Source organism: Rhinolophus sinicus, chromosome 3 (genome assembly GCF_057876585.1).
Source record: "Rhinolophus sinicus isolate RSI-liver-muscle chromosome 3, RSI-T2T, whole genome shotgun sequence".
In the NCBI taxonomy this organism is placed as follows: domain Eukaryota; kingdom Metazoa; phylum Chordata; class Mammalia; order Chiroptera; family Rhinolophidae; genus Rhinolophus; species Rhinolophus sinicus.
The window spans coordinates 182263309-182277427 of record NC_142503.1 but is presented as its reverse complement, the minus strand read 5'-3'; the positions used below and the strand labels follow the sequence as shown (position 1 = coordinate 182277427).

General features: G+C 40.4%; 1 protein-coding gene across 42 annotated transcripts in view; it reads right to left on the bottom strand.

Annotated features, from left to right (window-relative positions):
• The window catches only part of NRXN3 (neurexin 3), a 1515532-nt gene that overhangs the window by 162489 nt on the left and 1338924 nt on the right, over nucleotides 1-14119 (bottom strand). For all 42 annotated transcript variants that reach the window (XR_012494578.2, XR_012494579.2, XM_074327130.2 and 39 more), the window contains one exon: nucleotides 12468-12639. Coding sequence is in view for 40 of the 42 variants with exons in the window: in XM_074327130.2 (XP_074183231.2) it covers nucleotides 12468-12639 (172 nt within the window). In the remaining 2 variants the exon portion in view is untranslated. The remainder of the gene's footprint in view (nucleotides 1-12467; nucleotides 12640-14119) is intronic.

Genomic DNA, 14119 nt, shown 5'->3' with positions numbered 1-14119 from the left:
AGTATGCACATATTTGAATCACCACAACTTTTTGTTACTAAGTCGAAGTAACAGAACTAGAGAAATAATAATGCTCTCTGTTTGCTGCTTTTCCAATCTTGCTCTAAGCAATGCCTGGCATGACATAAATAAAGGTGGAACTGAATCTCTGTCTTTGGTGTTCAGTTAGGAAAGCAGTGTACGGTTGGGCTTTTGTTTATTTAAGCACAGGTAAATGGATTGCCTGTGCTGTTTATGTATTTCTTTACCCTGAATTAAGCTCACCTGTGGGTCTATACTACTCTACGTAGCAGTACTATGCTCTGTGTCTCTGGGATTTAATTTATCCACTTAGAGATTATCCTGCTCCCTTTATTCTAAACCGAAATGAGACAATCCACAAAATAAAGCTGCTGGATCAGTAAAAACAGAGCTACAGGCTTCAAAACATGCATGACCTAGAACAAGCATCCCCTAGCTACAACTAAAGGACGAAAGTGGCTCATTTCATTTTTTTTTTTTTTTTTTTTTTTTTTTTTTTGTAAATCATGTTATTAGAACACAGCCATGCCCATTCATTTGTGTATTGTGCATCGGTTGTTTTTACACTACAACAGCAGAGTTAAATAATTTCAACAAAGACTTTATAGCTTGAAAAGCCTATAACATTTATTGTTTGGCTTTTTAGAGAGAAAAGTTTCTAAATAAAGGTGTCAGGGCCTCCATGACTCAATATTCAAATCCAAGTTGGCCCTATCACCTACTTGTTGTATGATACTGGAAAGTATGTTACTTAATCTCGCTGAGACTCAGTTTTCTCATCTCTAAAATGGGAATAATAACAGAGTCTCTTTCCAAACTGCTGAGAGGAGAATTCAATGTGATAATCCACATCCTATGTCAGTGTTACCTCTTATTAATTAATGCTATTTCCCTAAAATCCTGTATGCGAGGATGTGTTATAATATCCCCTTATCCAGTATATACAGCTCTCAGATAGTTGTAGGCATTTGAAATGAAGATTTCACCATTGAACTCTGAGAAAATCACATTTCTGTAATGTGATTAAAATGAAAACAAATCTAGTTGAATTAAACATTGAGACCGCAAATGGTGCATTGGGCAAAAGCACATCTGTAATAAATGTTTAATAATGTGATAACAGCATGTGCTGCATGCACTGGGAAGCAATGGTAAATTTCCATGTGTATCTACACGTGTCACCCAAATGAATTTGAGCTCTATATACAATGTAAACTGAAGTGCTCCTGTGAAAGGGGTGGAAAAGTGGGGTAACAGAAAGCAACAGGGTGTACTAACTTATAAATCTGTGTAGAATCCCAGTGTTGACACTTTCTGGCCCTCTGACTGCAACAAATGTGCTCAAACTCCCTGAGCCTTGGTTTATTCATCTATAAAAGAGGGAGATTAATACTTCCCTCCTGCAGCTATTAGGCAGATTACAATAAGTGAAATAATGTCTGAACAATGCCTGCCAATTCGTTCCCTCAGGGTGAAAGGTTTTGGTTGCCACATCACAGTTTATGCTTGTGTATGTCTAGGTAGGGGAGTGGTTTGTTAGCATTGTTTTAGACAGCTGAAGGTCACAGCCAGATTTCATGCCATGCCCACCCTTGTCTGGTCCTCAGGCCCCATCAGGCACTTATGTGTACCCACTGAACCTGGATCTCACCTGAATGAAAGCACCTTCTTGCATTATTTGAAACTGTAGGTGCACTGTAGTGCATTGGAGCATGAGATTTGGTATCCAAGAGATACAGGCTTGAGTTCCGGGTCTTCATATACTAGCTTGTGAGCCTGGGAAAGTTAATCTTACATGCCTGCGTACTCCCATTTGTAAAATGGTGATAAAAATACTCTCTACCTTTTAGGGCTATTGCGAAGATTATATACAAACTCAGTGCAGTGCCTGGCACTTAATAACTGCACAATCAAATTTCAGCATTAAAACTATCTCGTCTGTATACATGCATTCCTATTCCACTAGAATATAAGATCCTTAAGGGCAGAGGCTATGCTTTACTTTCCATCCATATACCCGTCATACGGCATGGATTTACACGTAAAGCAGATTTTGAATACCTATTTGTTGAATGGTAAATGAATGAACGCATGAAGAGATAACTCCATGCAAACCCGTTTCACTGATGGGGTCGCGGGCTCAATAACATGTTTTAATATAAAAGCCAACAGCAGTTAGTAGAAAGATTTCTGAAGTGTTTCTGCTTCTTGAAAGTGCACTATAATGACTTTTTCTGGCCCGTTATCAACGCATTTCTATCATTTGTTTTGCTATGACCTTTAGCTTTTGGCTTGAATCGTCCTTTTCCAACTATGGACCTAGTCCCTCAGTGTTCTTAGGTAGCACTGCATATCAGCATCTGGCAAACCCCTCCATCCAGGTCAACACAAGTCATCAGGGACTACAGTGAGGCTGCAAAAACGCCATGTGAAAAGGAAACGCATCCCCTGGAGCAAACTGTACACAGGACTGGGAATGTAATCCATTCCACATTAACTGCATGGACTGAAGATTAGATGCCTTTTTGTCCTTGACTCATTCTCTCCTTGTCCTCTGACCCTCCTTTCCCTCTGCTTCAACCTGCTGGGATATTGACAGGGATTTAAGAGGAGTGGAAAGTCTTTATCTCGTTGAGATGCGCTGCAATATGATTACTATCGATTGAGTGATTTACAGTTTAGAGCGCCTCTTTCATTACTCTCTGCGCTTTACAGAATTTTAAATGACATAGTGTATGTGGATATATATTATTATTATTGGATATTTATGTACCACCTTTCTCTGAGAAGCTAAATGTCCTTTTCAGATTTTAAATAACTAGAAGGATCTTGCAACCTTGTGCAAAAGTTAAATTGAAGAGACTGAAACAAGAGAACTTTTCCAATAAATAAAGCTATGCTCTTGCATGGGCGCTGGGAAAGTTTATGTTCACTTAATTCTGGGGCAAAGGGAAAACAACATAGGGTAATTGCATTCTATGCTTGGGGTGATAATTCTAGGTTTTCATAATTAAAGACAAATTCTGCATGCCAGAGTTTTTATGTACTACCTAAACTGGAGCTTCTTTGTGACAATAGGACAAAAAACAAACAAACCAAAAAAAACTAACAGTCTTGTAATTCACTTAGCCTGGCTTTGAAATTATGCAATATTTGATGATTGTTTTAATTTGGGAGAATTTGTGTAATTGCAGATGCCTTACATAGAGTAAGATCTTATTAGCATTTATGTCACACTATCTCAAGTGAGTGTAATTTAAAAATCATGTAAAGGGTGACCACACTGTATTTCTAAACTTGAAAGTATTATTCCATGGATTTGGCTTAATATAAATAAACTCATTATTCATAGAAATTAAGAAATATGTTTCCTTAGTTAAATGGTACCTCGAAGTGACCTTCAAATGTCTCATTTATTTCATCGAATCCCTAGACTTTATATAATATGTAAAATATTTAACTTTATAGTTAAATTTTTATCATGTGGCTTTTAATTTGTTAAAGTCTATCTTCCCCTTTAAATACCAAAGTAGTCTACTAAAGATGAGAAAATCATAAACCTGGACCTAAGTCTAAGTTGTGCATCTTATAAAGTCCTATAGAAGTTTCCAGTAAAATTATTCTTTTGCTCAACAACTCTCTAGATCAAAAGCACTGCCCTGTTCACAAATCAATGCTGGATCAATAATATCTTTCCTTACTATAATTGCTACCATATTACTTGATGTAAATCTTCATCATTATAACAAGCTCCTTTGTGTGTTATTTCATTATTTTATAAATAACCTTGAGTCGTGTTTTAGCTTAATGTCTCAGGGCCATGTGCCTTGTGTCATGTGCCATGTGTTTGTGGGTTTCCTTCCCTCTATTCCAAGTATTCTTCTATTCCACAGGCTGTCACACACACACACACACGCACACACACACACATCCTACGTTGACCATTGAACAATGTGGGGGGTGTTCAGAGGTGCCGACCCCTACACAGTTGAAAACCCATGTATAATTTTGACTCAACTACTTATAGCCTACAGTTAACCAAAAGCTTTACCGTTAATATAAATAGTTGATTAACACATATTTTGTATGTTATGTGCATTATATACTGCATTCTTAAAGTAAGCTAGAGAAAAGAAAGTGTTACTGAGAAAGTCATAAGGAAGAGCAATACTTTTACAGTATTTATTGAAAAAAAAGTCCATGTATAAGTAGACGCGTGCAGCTCAAACCTGTGTTGTTCAAGTGTCAACTGTATAGTCTTGTCTTTGTGTCTCCTGGGTAGTTATATTTAATTTCAGCATTAGCCAGGAGCCTACAGTTTGCCTTGAAATACTCATCGGCTTCTAAGAGACACTGACAGGGAGAGAAAGGCTCTGGGTTTGAGAGCAGGAATTGCATGGATGGTCCTCAACTTACAATGATTTTATGTACGATTTCTCGACTTTACGATCGTGTGAAAGTGATACTTGCAACAGAAACTGTACTTTGAATGTTGATCTTCCCATGGGCTAGCGATGTGCGTGGGGATACTCTCTCGCACGCTGGGCAGCAGCAGAGAGATGCAGCTCCCAGGCAGCCCCGCCATGACCAGGGTAAACAACCGATACTCCATAGTGTATTCACTGTGTTAGATGATTTTGCCCAACTATGTTCTGAGCATGTTTAAGGTAAGCTACGCTAGGCGTGATGTTTGGTAGGTTAGGTGTATTAAATGCATTTTCCACTCACAATACTTTCAACTTAGGATGGGTTCATGGAGATGCAACCCCATTGTAAGTTGAAGAGTGTCTGTATTTAACTTGTAAGATGCGAGGCTATTCACCTTGTAGCTGGGAATTCACAGAAGAGAAAGGTTTACCCAGTAGAATAAAAACAAAATAAAACAAAAAAAACCTAAGTGCTCTCCCTGCTCTCCCATCCCTAAGCAAGGCTGTTAAACAGCAAAACAGACTTTCATCTAATAAGGCTCTTCCTGTCTACTTAGATACGACACTAGAAGGTAAAACGGGATTGTGAAAGGTAAGAGGCTGCTGAAGTCCCAAAAGGCCTAAAGGATGTTGTGAAGGAAGCCAGATGTCATAAATGGCCATGGGAAGGGCTAACTTCTAACTTGGCAGACATTAGAGATTTAACTTGAGAGAAACATTCTAAATTGTCAAGATTTAGGTTAAGACCAGAATTTCTGCATCAGGCAAGTGTCCCAGGGTATCAAAGGGAATCCATGAAAGGAGCAGAGTATGATTAAAAACTGGGGTTCTCAACTCAGGGGGTCTTGGATTGGAATACCAGGACTTTCACTCATGCTGGGAACCTGGCAAGTACCTAAGGTCTCTAGGACTGTTCCTGATCTATGAAATGAGAATAAAACTAACACTGACCTCAAGGGTTGTAGCAAGGCTTAATAAGACGTGCATGGAGAAGGGAGTGTATAGTATTCGGTTGGTACAAAAGTAATTGCGGTTTAAAAGGTTAAAAATAATTGCAGGGCTGGCCCGGTGGCTCAGGCAGCTAGAGCTCCATGCTCCTAACTCCGAAGGCTGCTGGTTCGATTCCCACATGGGCCAGTGGGCTCTCAACCACAATGTTGCCAGTTCACTTCCTCGAGTCCCACAAGGGATGGTGGGCTCTGCCCCCTGCAACTAGCAACGGCAACTGGACCTGGAGCTGAGCTGCACCCTCCACAACTAAGACTGAAAGAACAACAACTTGAAGCTGAACAGAACCCTCCACAACTAAGATTGAAAGGACAACAACTTGACTTGGAGAAAAATCCTGGAAGTGCACACTGTTCCCCAATAAAGTCCTGTTCCCCTTCCCCAATAAAATCTTTAAAAAAATAAACAAATAAATAAAAAATAATTGCAAACCCCACAATTACTTTTGCACCAACCCAACAGTAACCATCAGTTTGTTCTTTGTATCTATGGGTCTGTTTCTGTTTTGTTTCTCATTTATTTTGTTCTTTAGATTCCACATACAAGTTAAATCTAATACGATATTTGTCTTTCTAAACCAATTGGGTGAAGAAATTGTGGTACACACATACAATGGAATATTACTCTGCCATAAAAATAATTGCAGTCTATAAGGTTAAAAATAATTGCAAAAACCACAATGACTTTTGCACCAACCTAATAAATGCCCAACAGAGGCAGCCATAACCATCTGGATGAATTGGCCGAGAGACGGTAGCATCTGCTATTTCTTGCAATCTCTTAGGTAACATTTCCGTGAATCCAGTGGATTTATTACCCCAGTGACTGTGTGATGACAAAATACATTCGATGAGTTCAGAAGGTATATGAAGGTACCTGCCCATCCATTTATTAATGATGGAACTGAAGATGTACGCTTTGTACAACAGGTAAAAGGAAGTAAGAGATAGAATCCTCCAGTTCTGCGCTGTGCAGTGCCAGTCGCCAGCCACCAGCCTTACTGTGCTGGCCTGAGAATGGAACGAGAAAATGTATTTAAATCCCTCAGGGCCTAGGACATCATAACCGCACAATGAAAATAAACATTCAGGGCCTCAGTCACACCAGCCACATTGCAAGTGTGGCTACATGTGGTTAGTGGTGACCGTTTTGAGTAGCACAGTCTGAAAGGAGAAACAGACACATTTTTTGCTTTCTAAATACCAGTGATTCTCAAACTTAGCTGCATATAGAATCACTTGGGAGCTTTTTAAAAATATTGATGCCGGGACCAGTGCTTCTCAAATTTTACTCTGCACATGAATTACCGGGGTACTTTGTTAAAAGACAGATTCTGATCCCGTAGGTCTGGAGTGGGCCAGAGATTCTGCATTTCTAACAAGCTCCCAGGTGATGCTGTCGCTCCTGCTGCTGAGCCATGGACCACACTCCAGACCAATTAAATTAGATGACCTGGAACTGGGGCCTGAGCGCCCGCAGTTTATTAAAAGTTCCCAGGAGAATCGCATTTGCAACCAAGTTAAAGAACACAGCTTCTCTCCCTCTCTCCTTCGATCCCTCTCTCTCCTCCTCTCTCCCTTTTCCCCTCTCTCCCACTCTCAGATTTTTAAAACATTTTTTTCACCGAAGACCGACCCCAGCAAGTTGAAAGTCCCTTGGAAATAGAAACTCACCTGCGTGTGCCTCCTAAGTCATTCCTGATCAGTGAAAAAGAATGACGATTTAGCAGTGCAAATATCTGGGCTACACTGGTGTAACTGATTAGTTGATGCACGTGGTGACCAAATGTTGCACCAACCTCTTTATAAGATGGTTTTAAAATGTATACCTAGCAATGTGCAAACACACTCATTACATAAGCCTCTCTCCAGTTGCCATTACATCTCTGCAGTCTGGAAAATCATGTTCAAATATGGCTTTCCTCCCTGGCTGTATTTATACTTCTCATTCTCTTTACAGGACTTCACGATCTATGTTTCTTCCCCCCATTGAACTGAAAGTAACACTAGTCCTGAACGGATGAATAAGCAGGTAGATGGGGCTTGTTTTAATGTGTGCTGCAAATCTGGCAAGGCTTCAAATGTTTGTAGCCAAAGACAGAAAGAAAAGGAAAGAAAACCTCCTGGTTAGGAAATAATGAAAACCCAAGGCCTGAGAAATGTCAGCACTCTCCAAGTACATAGACTTGTTTTTAACCCTTCACAGGCTCAGGAATCTAGGATGAGATGTGCACAAAGAAACTTCTCTGACCCCCCCATGTATACTGTCTACACTATAAAAGGACAATAAGCATTTGCAATAAAATAGGTTGCAGGCTTTCTCTAACTCAGTACTTCTCACCAGGAGATGGTTTTGCCCTCCCAGAAGACACTTGGTGTTGGAGACAGGCGACTGGCATGTGGTGGGTGGCAGTCAAGGGTGCTGTTAACTATCCTCCAAGGCATAGGACAGCCCACTACAGCAAACAATTACCGAGGCCTAAATCAAGAGTGCCAAGGTGGAGAAACCCTGCTGACTGACCTAGTCCAGGCAGGGACTTCTATTTGAGAATACTTTTGATGGAAAAACAAAAACAAAAACAAAACCAAAAAAATAACTAGTGTCAGTATCAATAAAATCATGACTCTGAGAAATAGAGAACGGTGCAGCAAATGGGAGGCAGTGGAATCGGAAGACCGGGATAGGAATCTTGGCTCTATCCGCTACGCTGTGTGATGCTGGGGAGGTCATTTAGCCTCGCAGAGCTTCAATGATGTATCCTTAATGTGAGTTTGGTGGCAATACTCATACCAAACGCTGTTCCCCCAGGGAATCGAGCAAGGCTCCGGTGCCACTTTGAGCATCAGTAAGCACTATAACAGTGTTGTTACGTTCAATCCCTGTTAAGACAAGGTTTTGTGGAATCGGACACATTCAAATACAAAGAGGGAGTTTTCCAATCTAGTGTCTGAGAAAGGGAGCCTCTTCGATATCATTTTCATGTCCTGAGTCAGGTGGTCAAACAGGATTTAAGCTTAGGTTATCAGTGGGCATTTTATTGACTGAGGGAGAGCTTTCCAGTCCAGAACACTTCAACCGAATTGGTACGCAATATCAAGAGTGAAAGAAAAAGAACTGAGACCCTATTCTCCTCAGCACCACCTGCCATAGGAAGGTGGAAAGTCCTACACATGGGAGCTGCTTATCAGTCTTCACTTTGCAGGAAGCCTGGCTCTGACCTGGAGAACCTCTTACTGTACCGTGCTCAGGGTTCTAATGGCCCTGATGACACAACCAGCCACCCACTCACCGCAGAGACCAGATCTTTAACAATCCCATTCAGCCCAGCCTCTCAGGGGGCCTAGAGCTGGGGCTAAAATTAATTCCTCATGCTCAACTTACCTTTCACCTCCCCTCCCTGGTTCCCACCACTGCATTGTGTTAAGACAGTAATCAGAGGCTTCATAAGGAACATTTATCAGTGCCTGGATGCCAGCTCTGGGCTGAGTCGTCTTTTATGTCCCTCTCCTGTTCCTCAGCCTTTCTATTTTCAGGTTCAAAGAATGACGTTGCTTTTGAGTTCTATTTCCCAGAAGTAAGTGATATAAGATTCTGATGGCTATAGAACTATTTTCATTGTGGATCCTTCCTGATTCACAAAGAGCATGTATGCTACATGCCCTGTGCCCAGCTGGTTTCTAAATATTTCACAGTGGGATGTTGCAGTAGAGCCGCATAAAATCCCATAAAAGCCCATGAAAAGATTCTGGAGTTGACCCATTCATGCTGATGCACAGGGAGTCGTTGAGTAGGAACAATACCCTGAGAGCATGTCTTCAGAATGAGATCACTTCCATAAATATTCTATAGGAGCTACTCTATTTACTATTTAATCATTAGCAACAGACAAGTAGCTCAACTGCACTCCTCTGGATGGTTTCTATACTTTCTATTACTATCAATAACATAGAATAGCTTGGGAAAAGTTGAATACATCACTTTTGTAGAAACAATGTCAAGATGGACCAGGTGGCTTTGTGTTTTGATGTCCAAATACAGGGGGTATTTTGAGCTTTTGATTTAATACAGATTTATTAAACATGGCCAGGTTGCTCTAATGACGCTTTAAATTTCATTCAATGGAGACTTTCAGTTGCACAGGGAAGCGGAAGCAAAAGAAAATTAAGTATCCAAAGCTCCAAAGGTGAGCCACTCCTAGGAAGTCTTGAAGGAGTGGAATGTAAAACTAAAATGCTGCACTTTCCAATACGGCTTTCCAGTCTAGGCAACAAAGTATCATGAGAACTCCTTTAAATACTCAGTATTCTTTCCACGGCTTCATGGAAGCACACGGCCATTGTTGGCCAGCAGACAGCTTGCATTCATCACGAATGAATCTTTTAGCACAGCTAAAAGAACTTTTTGTTTTGAAAATAGGATTTTCAACTCTACCTTGTTGAATAACTACCTTTGTGTGGTTATTGATATTAACCTTTGTAATACGGCACTTAAAAAATAAAAATAAAAAAGGACAAACCTAAAACGACACAAGAAGAATAATGCTCATTTCTATCTACGCACTTTTCAAAATGTCCCCCAAATGGCTATGGGAGCAATAGTGGAAATTGTGCCCAGCTGAGAACTGGAGAATCTGGTTTTAGTTCTGTCCCTCGTTTACTATGTGACTTTATGAAACACACAACATCTCCCTGGGTCTTTTTTTAAATTTGAAATGTAGACTAAAAATATCTACTCTATCCAATTTAATAGTCAAAATTAAGTAATCCATAGCAGTGAATGTGTAATAGTAAAAAGATGCTACCCAAATGTTTGGTAGTTCTCATAGGTAATATTTATTGATTATTGACTTAACTGACTTAGCATTATGTTGAGCATTTTACATGTATTCAACTCACATAATCTTCACATTAACCCTGGAAAGTAAATATTATCATTTCCCCATTTTATGGATTATGAAACAGAGGCTCAAGAGGTTAGATAACTTGCTTAAAGTTTGGAACTGGATCACCTAAAAGGAAGAATAAGCACTTATTTAGAGAACAAAGAAAACAGAGTAAAACATAAGAATGCGGGGAGAAAGAATCTGGTATAGTTTTAATGCATTACAATAAACATCAAGAAGAGAAATCAGAATTGTTAGAAATTCTTACACTTATTTTATGGTTTACTGTTATATTTTGAATTATAAGTGGAGAAAGGCAACAGATATATCAGTGTTTAGGGCATTTCAAGGTCGTAATCCAGCCTGCCTTTGGCTCACAGCTGATGGCACCAAGATCCCAACTCCAGCCAGTTGCCTCCAAAGCCCATATTTATCACTGTTATAGTGTATCATGTCCTGTAATAATAACACTTATAATTACTAAATAACAGTTACCAACAGTTACTAGTAATAATAGTTTTCAATGGGACGCAATACCATTAAAGAAAGCTTTCTTTCCCCCTGTTTTGGAAACATAGGAAGTAACACAAAATGTGGAACTGAAGATACAAAGAAGCACACAGCAAGGGTCACTGGGTTTCTTACATATCCGTGGCTTTCAAATGACCATTAAAAGACTGCTACTGCGGGCAGCAAACTCCCAGATACTATATTAGCTCAGGGCAAGTGGTTAACATCAGTTTAGAAATCTTTGAAATTCCTTGTAAAAACATAACAAACCCTACAGCAACACTAGCAGGGCCAATGATAATATACATGGAGAGACATTGATTTTTTTCCTATGAGCAAATAAACAGCTTTTAAGATCTCCGGCTGTTTTGATTCTCCCCATCCCCCACCCCTCCCAACCACCAGAGTTCAAGCAAGAAGCATTTAAAAATCAGGTCTATTAGTGTCTAGTGAATTTGGATGACGATAAAAATTCATAGTAGCTGTTAACATCTCTGGCTGTCTTCACAGGATCAAAGATAATTGCATAAGGTCATTTTTGTGCCTTAATTTAAGGAGTACAAAGAGTATGACAAGAGACTCCCTGCAAAGGCTGACGGGATAGTGTGTGGAGACTCAGAGGGTAGGCAAATGGGTAAACGGGGCTTTCTGCTTCAATAACTTGGGAGTCTTGTAGGCTGTTTGTGGATGCTACCGTAATTCTTCAAACAGACACAGGAAGGCTGGCTATTTGGGGAAAAAACCAGCAGCACAGCTACTTTTGATTGGCCAGAACATTTATGATCAGGATTCAGGGCTCTTTTCCTGGGAGAAGTGCGAGATGAAAGGGAACATTAAGGGCTTATTTAAATGATCTCTTTTAAAGAAGGCAACCTTTCCTCCCATTGCCCTTGATTGGGCCATCTGGCTTTGGGAGTTTGTTGGCAAATGCTCTTTGACTATAAAATGTAAACAGATGATTAACCCCTCTCCCTCCCACACCAGCATGTTTGCTATTAAAACACTTACTAGGACCAGTTTCTGAATATCACGGCAAGCTTAGCGAAAATGGAAAAAGAAAAAAAAAAAATTGCAAAGTCAACTAAGTAAATGCAATTCCACCCTTAATTTTTCTCTCTCAGTTGTTGCTCTGACTTGTTATTCATCCATTCAAGTTTAGTAAAGTTCCTTTCACAGTCTTTCTGCAATCTCTGGCCACCTGTACCTTCGGCTAAATCACACCACAAAATCCAGATCTCAAATGGATTATTCCATGATGATTGACAGTAGTGCATGGTAGAGATGGAGTCCCTTCCCTTCCCTGTTCATCATTTGCGGTGCCCTGGGAAACCTACAGTAATTGTCTTTGGTATGAGCCAGTCAGGCAGTATTGGGTTAACAAAAAAGGTTCAGTGCATAGTTAGTAAGTCTCCAGAAGCTCCCTACACTGGATCAAGTCCTAAAAAAGAACTTATCTTCCCATACAAAATCAAAAAGAAAAGAAAAACAAAAAACAACACATGAATATGTGCTTAATATTTAGTGCTTTATGATTTGGGGATGGTCATGAGAAAAACCACCATTTCAAAGTAAGACTAGGAAAGCAAAAAAAGTATGGTCCCTGAGAGCAAAACATGTACCTGTGGGATAATGCTCATTCACGGGCCAGTTGTCCACCTGGAGGGTGGCGTTGCCGCCGTTCCTGGTGAAGCGCACCACGTGGTATTTACCGTCATTTACAGGGGTTCTTTCCTCTTTGATGGAGATATCAACCGTGCCAATATTGAAGACAACTCCAATTTTCCCCTGTTCCTATAATAAAGAAACACAAAAGGCATAGTTATCAATAACCACAAGGTTTTCTCCCTTTAGAGTTGATCCTCCAACTAACAATGAATGTGTAGGTACCCAGAGGGGGCCAGCAGCATGAAGTTAATGGCAGTAGCCTACATTTCTCCATGGGCTTTCATCCTAAAGATAAAAACCACAGGTAGAAATCTACCCAGATTGTTCTCACAGGCTGCACTGCTCAGGTTCCGTCATTTGATTGCCCTCAACAGCTATCAAAGCTGGAACCACAGAACTACCTGGTCACTGTGGAGTGACACTGCGAAGTTCATTTCTGGGAGGTGAATTAGGCCTGCATTCTAGGAGAGGCTAATAAGACACCGGACCCTAGATCTCCTCACAGTTCAGATTTAGGATGAAAGAAACCTGCTTGCACATTTTGGGTCAAGGCCAGGGGGCTGGGTACAGAATCATGAGGAATCAACAGCAGAGGAACTAGCATCATGGAGCAACTCCTGATGACACCTTCCCGTAGGTCAAAAACACAAAGAAAATAAATGTATCCTCAGTAGAGGCCAGTGAAACTGAGCTGGTGCTTTCAGAGTCAGATCACTGTCACCCTTCCCATACTTGTAGCCTTACTCCTAAGATTAATTTAAATACAGATATACTATTCAGTGCTATAGCTTCATGTTACACAGCAGAGGGTGTCTCTTTGGCTCCAAAAGACTTCTGGGAGGAAAACACAGTGGATGCCAGAAGACTAACACTGTGGTAATGAAGGTGATGACTACGGTGGTGGTGGTGGTGGTGACATCATCCACCTCCTGGGAAGTGAAATGCTCAAGCATAAATAACAATGCTATGAAAACTCTTACTCTTCTCTAATAATTGGCTACAACCAAGAGTTGGAATTAGTATTCTGATAAGACATAAAAGTAACCTTCCTGATCAGACATGATCAGTCTTTTGCAACCTCTTGGCAAGGTGTCACAGCACGCAGAGTGTCAGAGGGACGGAAGCAAGGAGAGAAGGCAGACATCTTTCTCCATTTCTCTAGCTGTCCGACTTATTGGCTGAGAAATAGGTTGGACATTCAAGGATAATTTAATTTAGCTGTAATTCTGATGTTCTACAAGGCTGAGTCACAACATTTGCTCGCATAGTCTTTGTTACCCTCAGTTTCATAATTGAAGCAGAAGGAGAAGAAGGAGAATGAGTAATGGGATGAGGGGTGTGAGAGGCAGGGAGGAGGAGGAGGAGGAGAAAGAGAAGGATATGGGAAAAGAAGTCCAGAATCCACATAAACTAAGGTGTCGGAAAGATTTCACTGAATCTCAGATTTAGAAATTGGGTTCATCCATTCATTCAGCACATAAACGTAATGTTGATTAAGCACTCACTGTGCTGCAAGCCAATCAATTAAAACTTCTGGTGACATTTCAGGTGCTGGTTTCCATATAGTTTGGTATGTTTCACTTACTTTTCCAAAAGACAGCTTTTC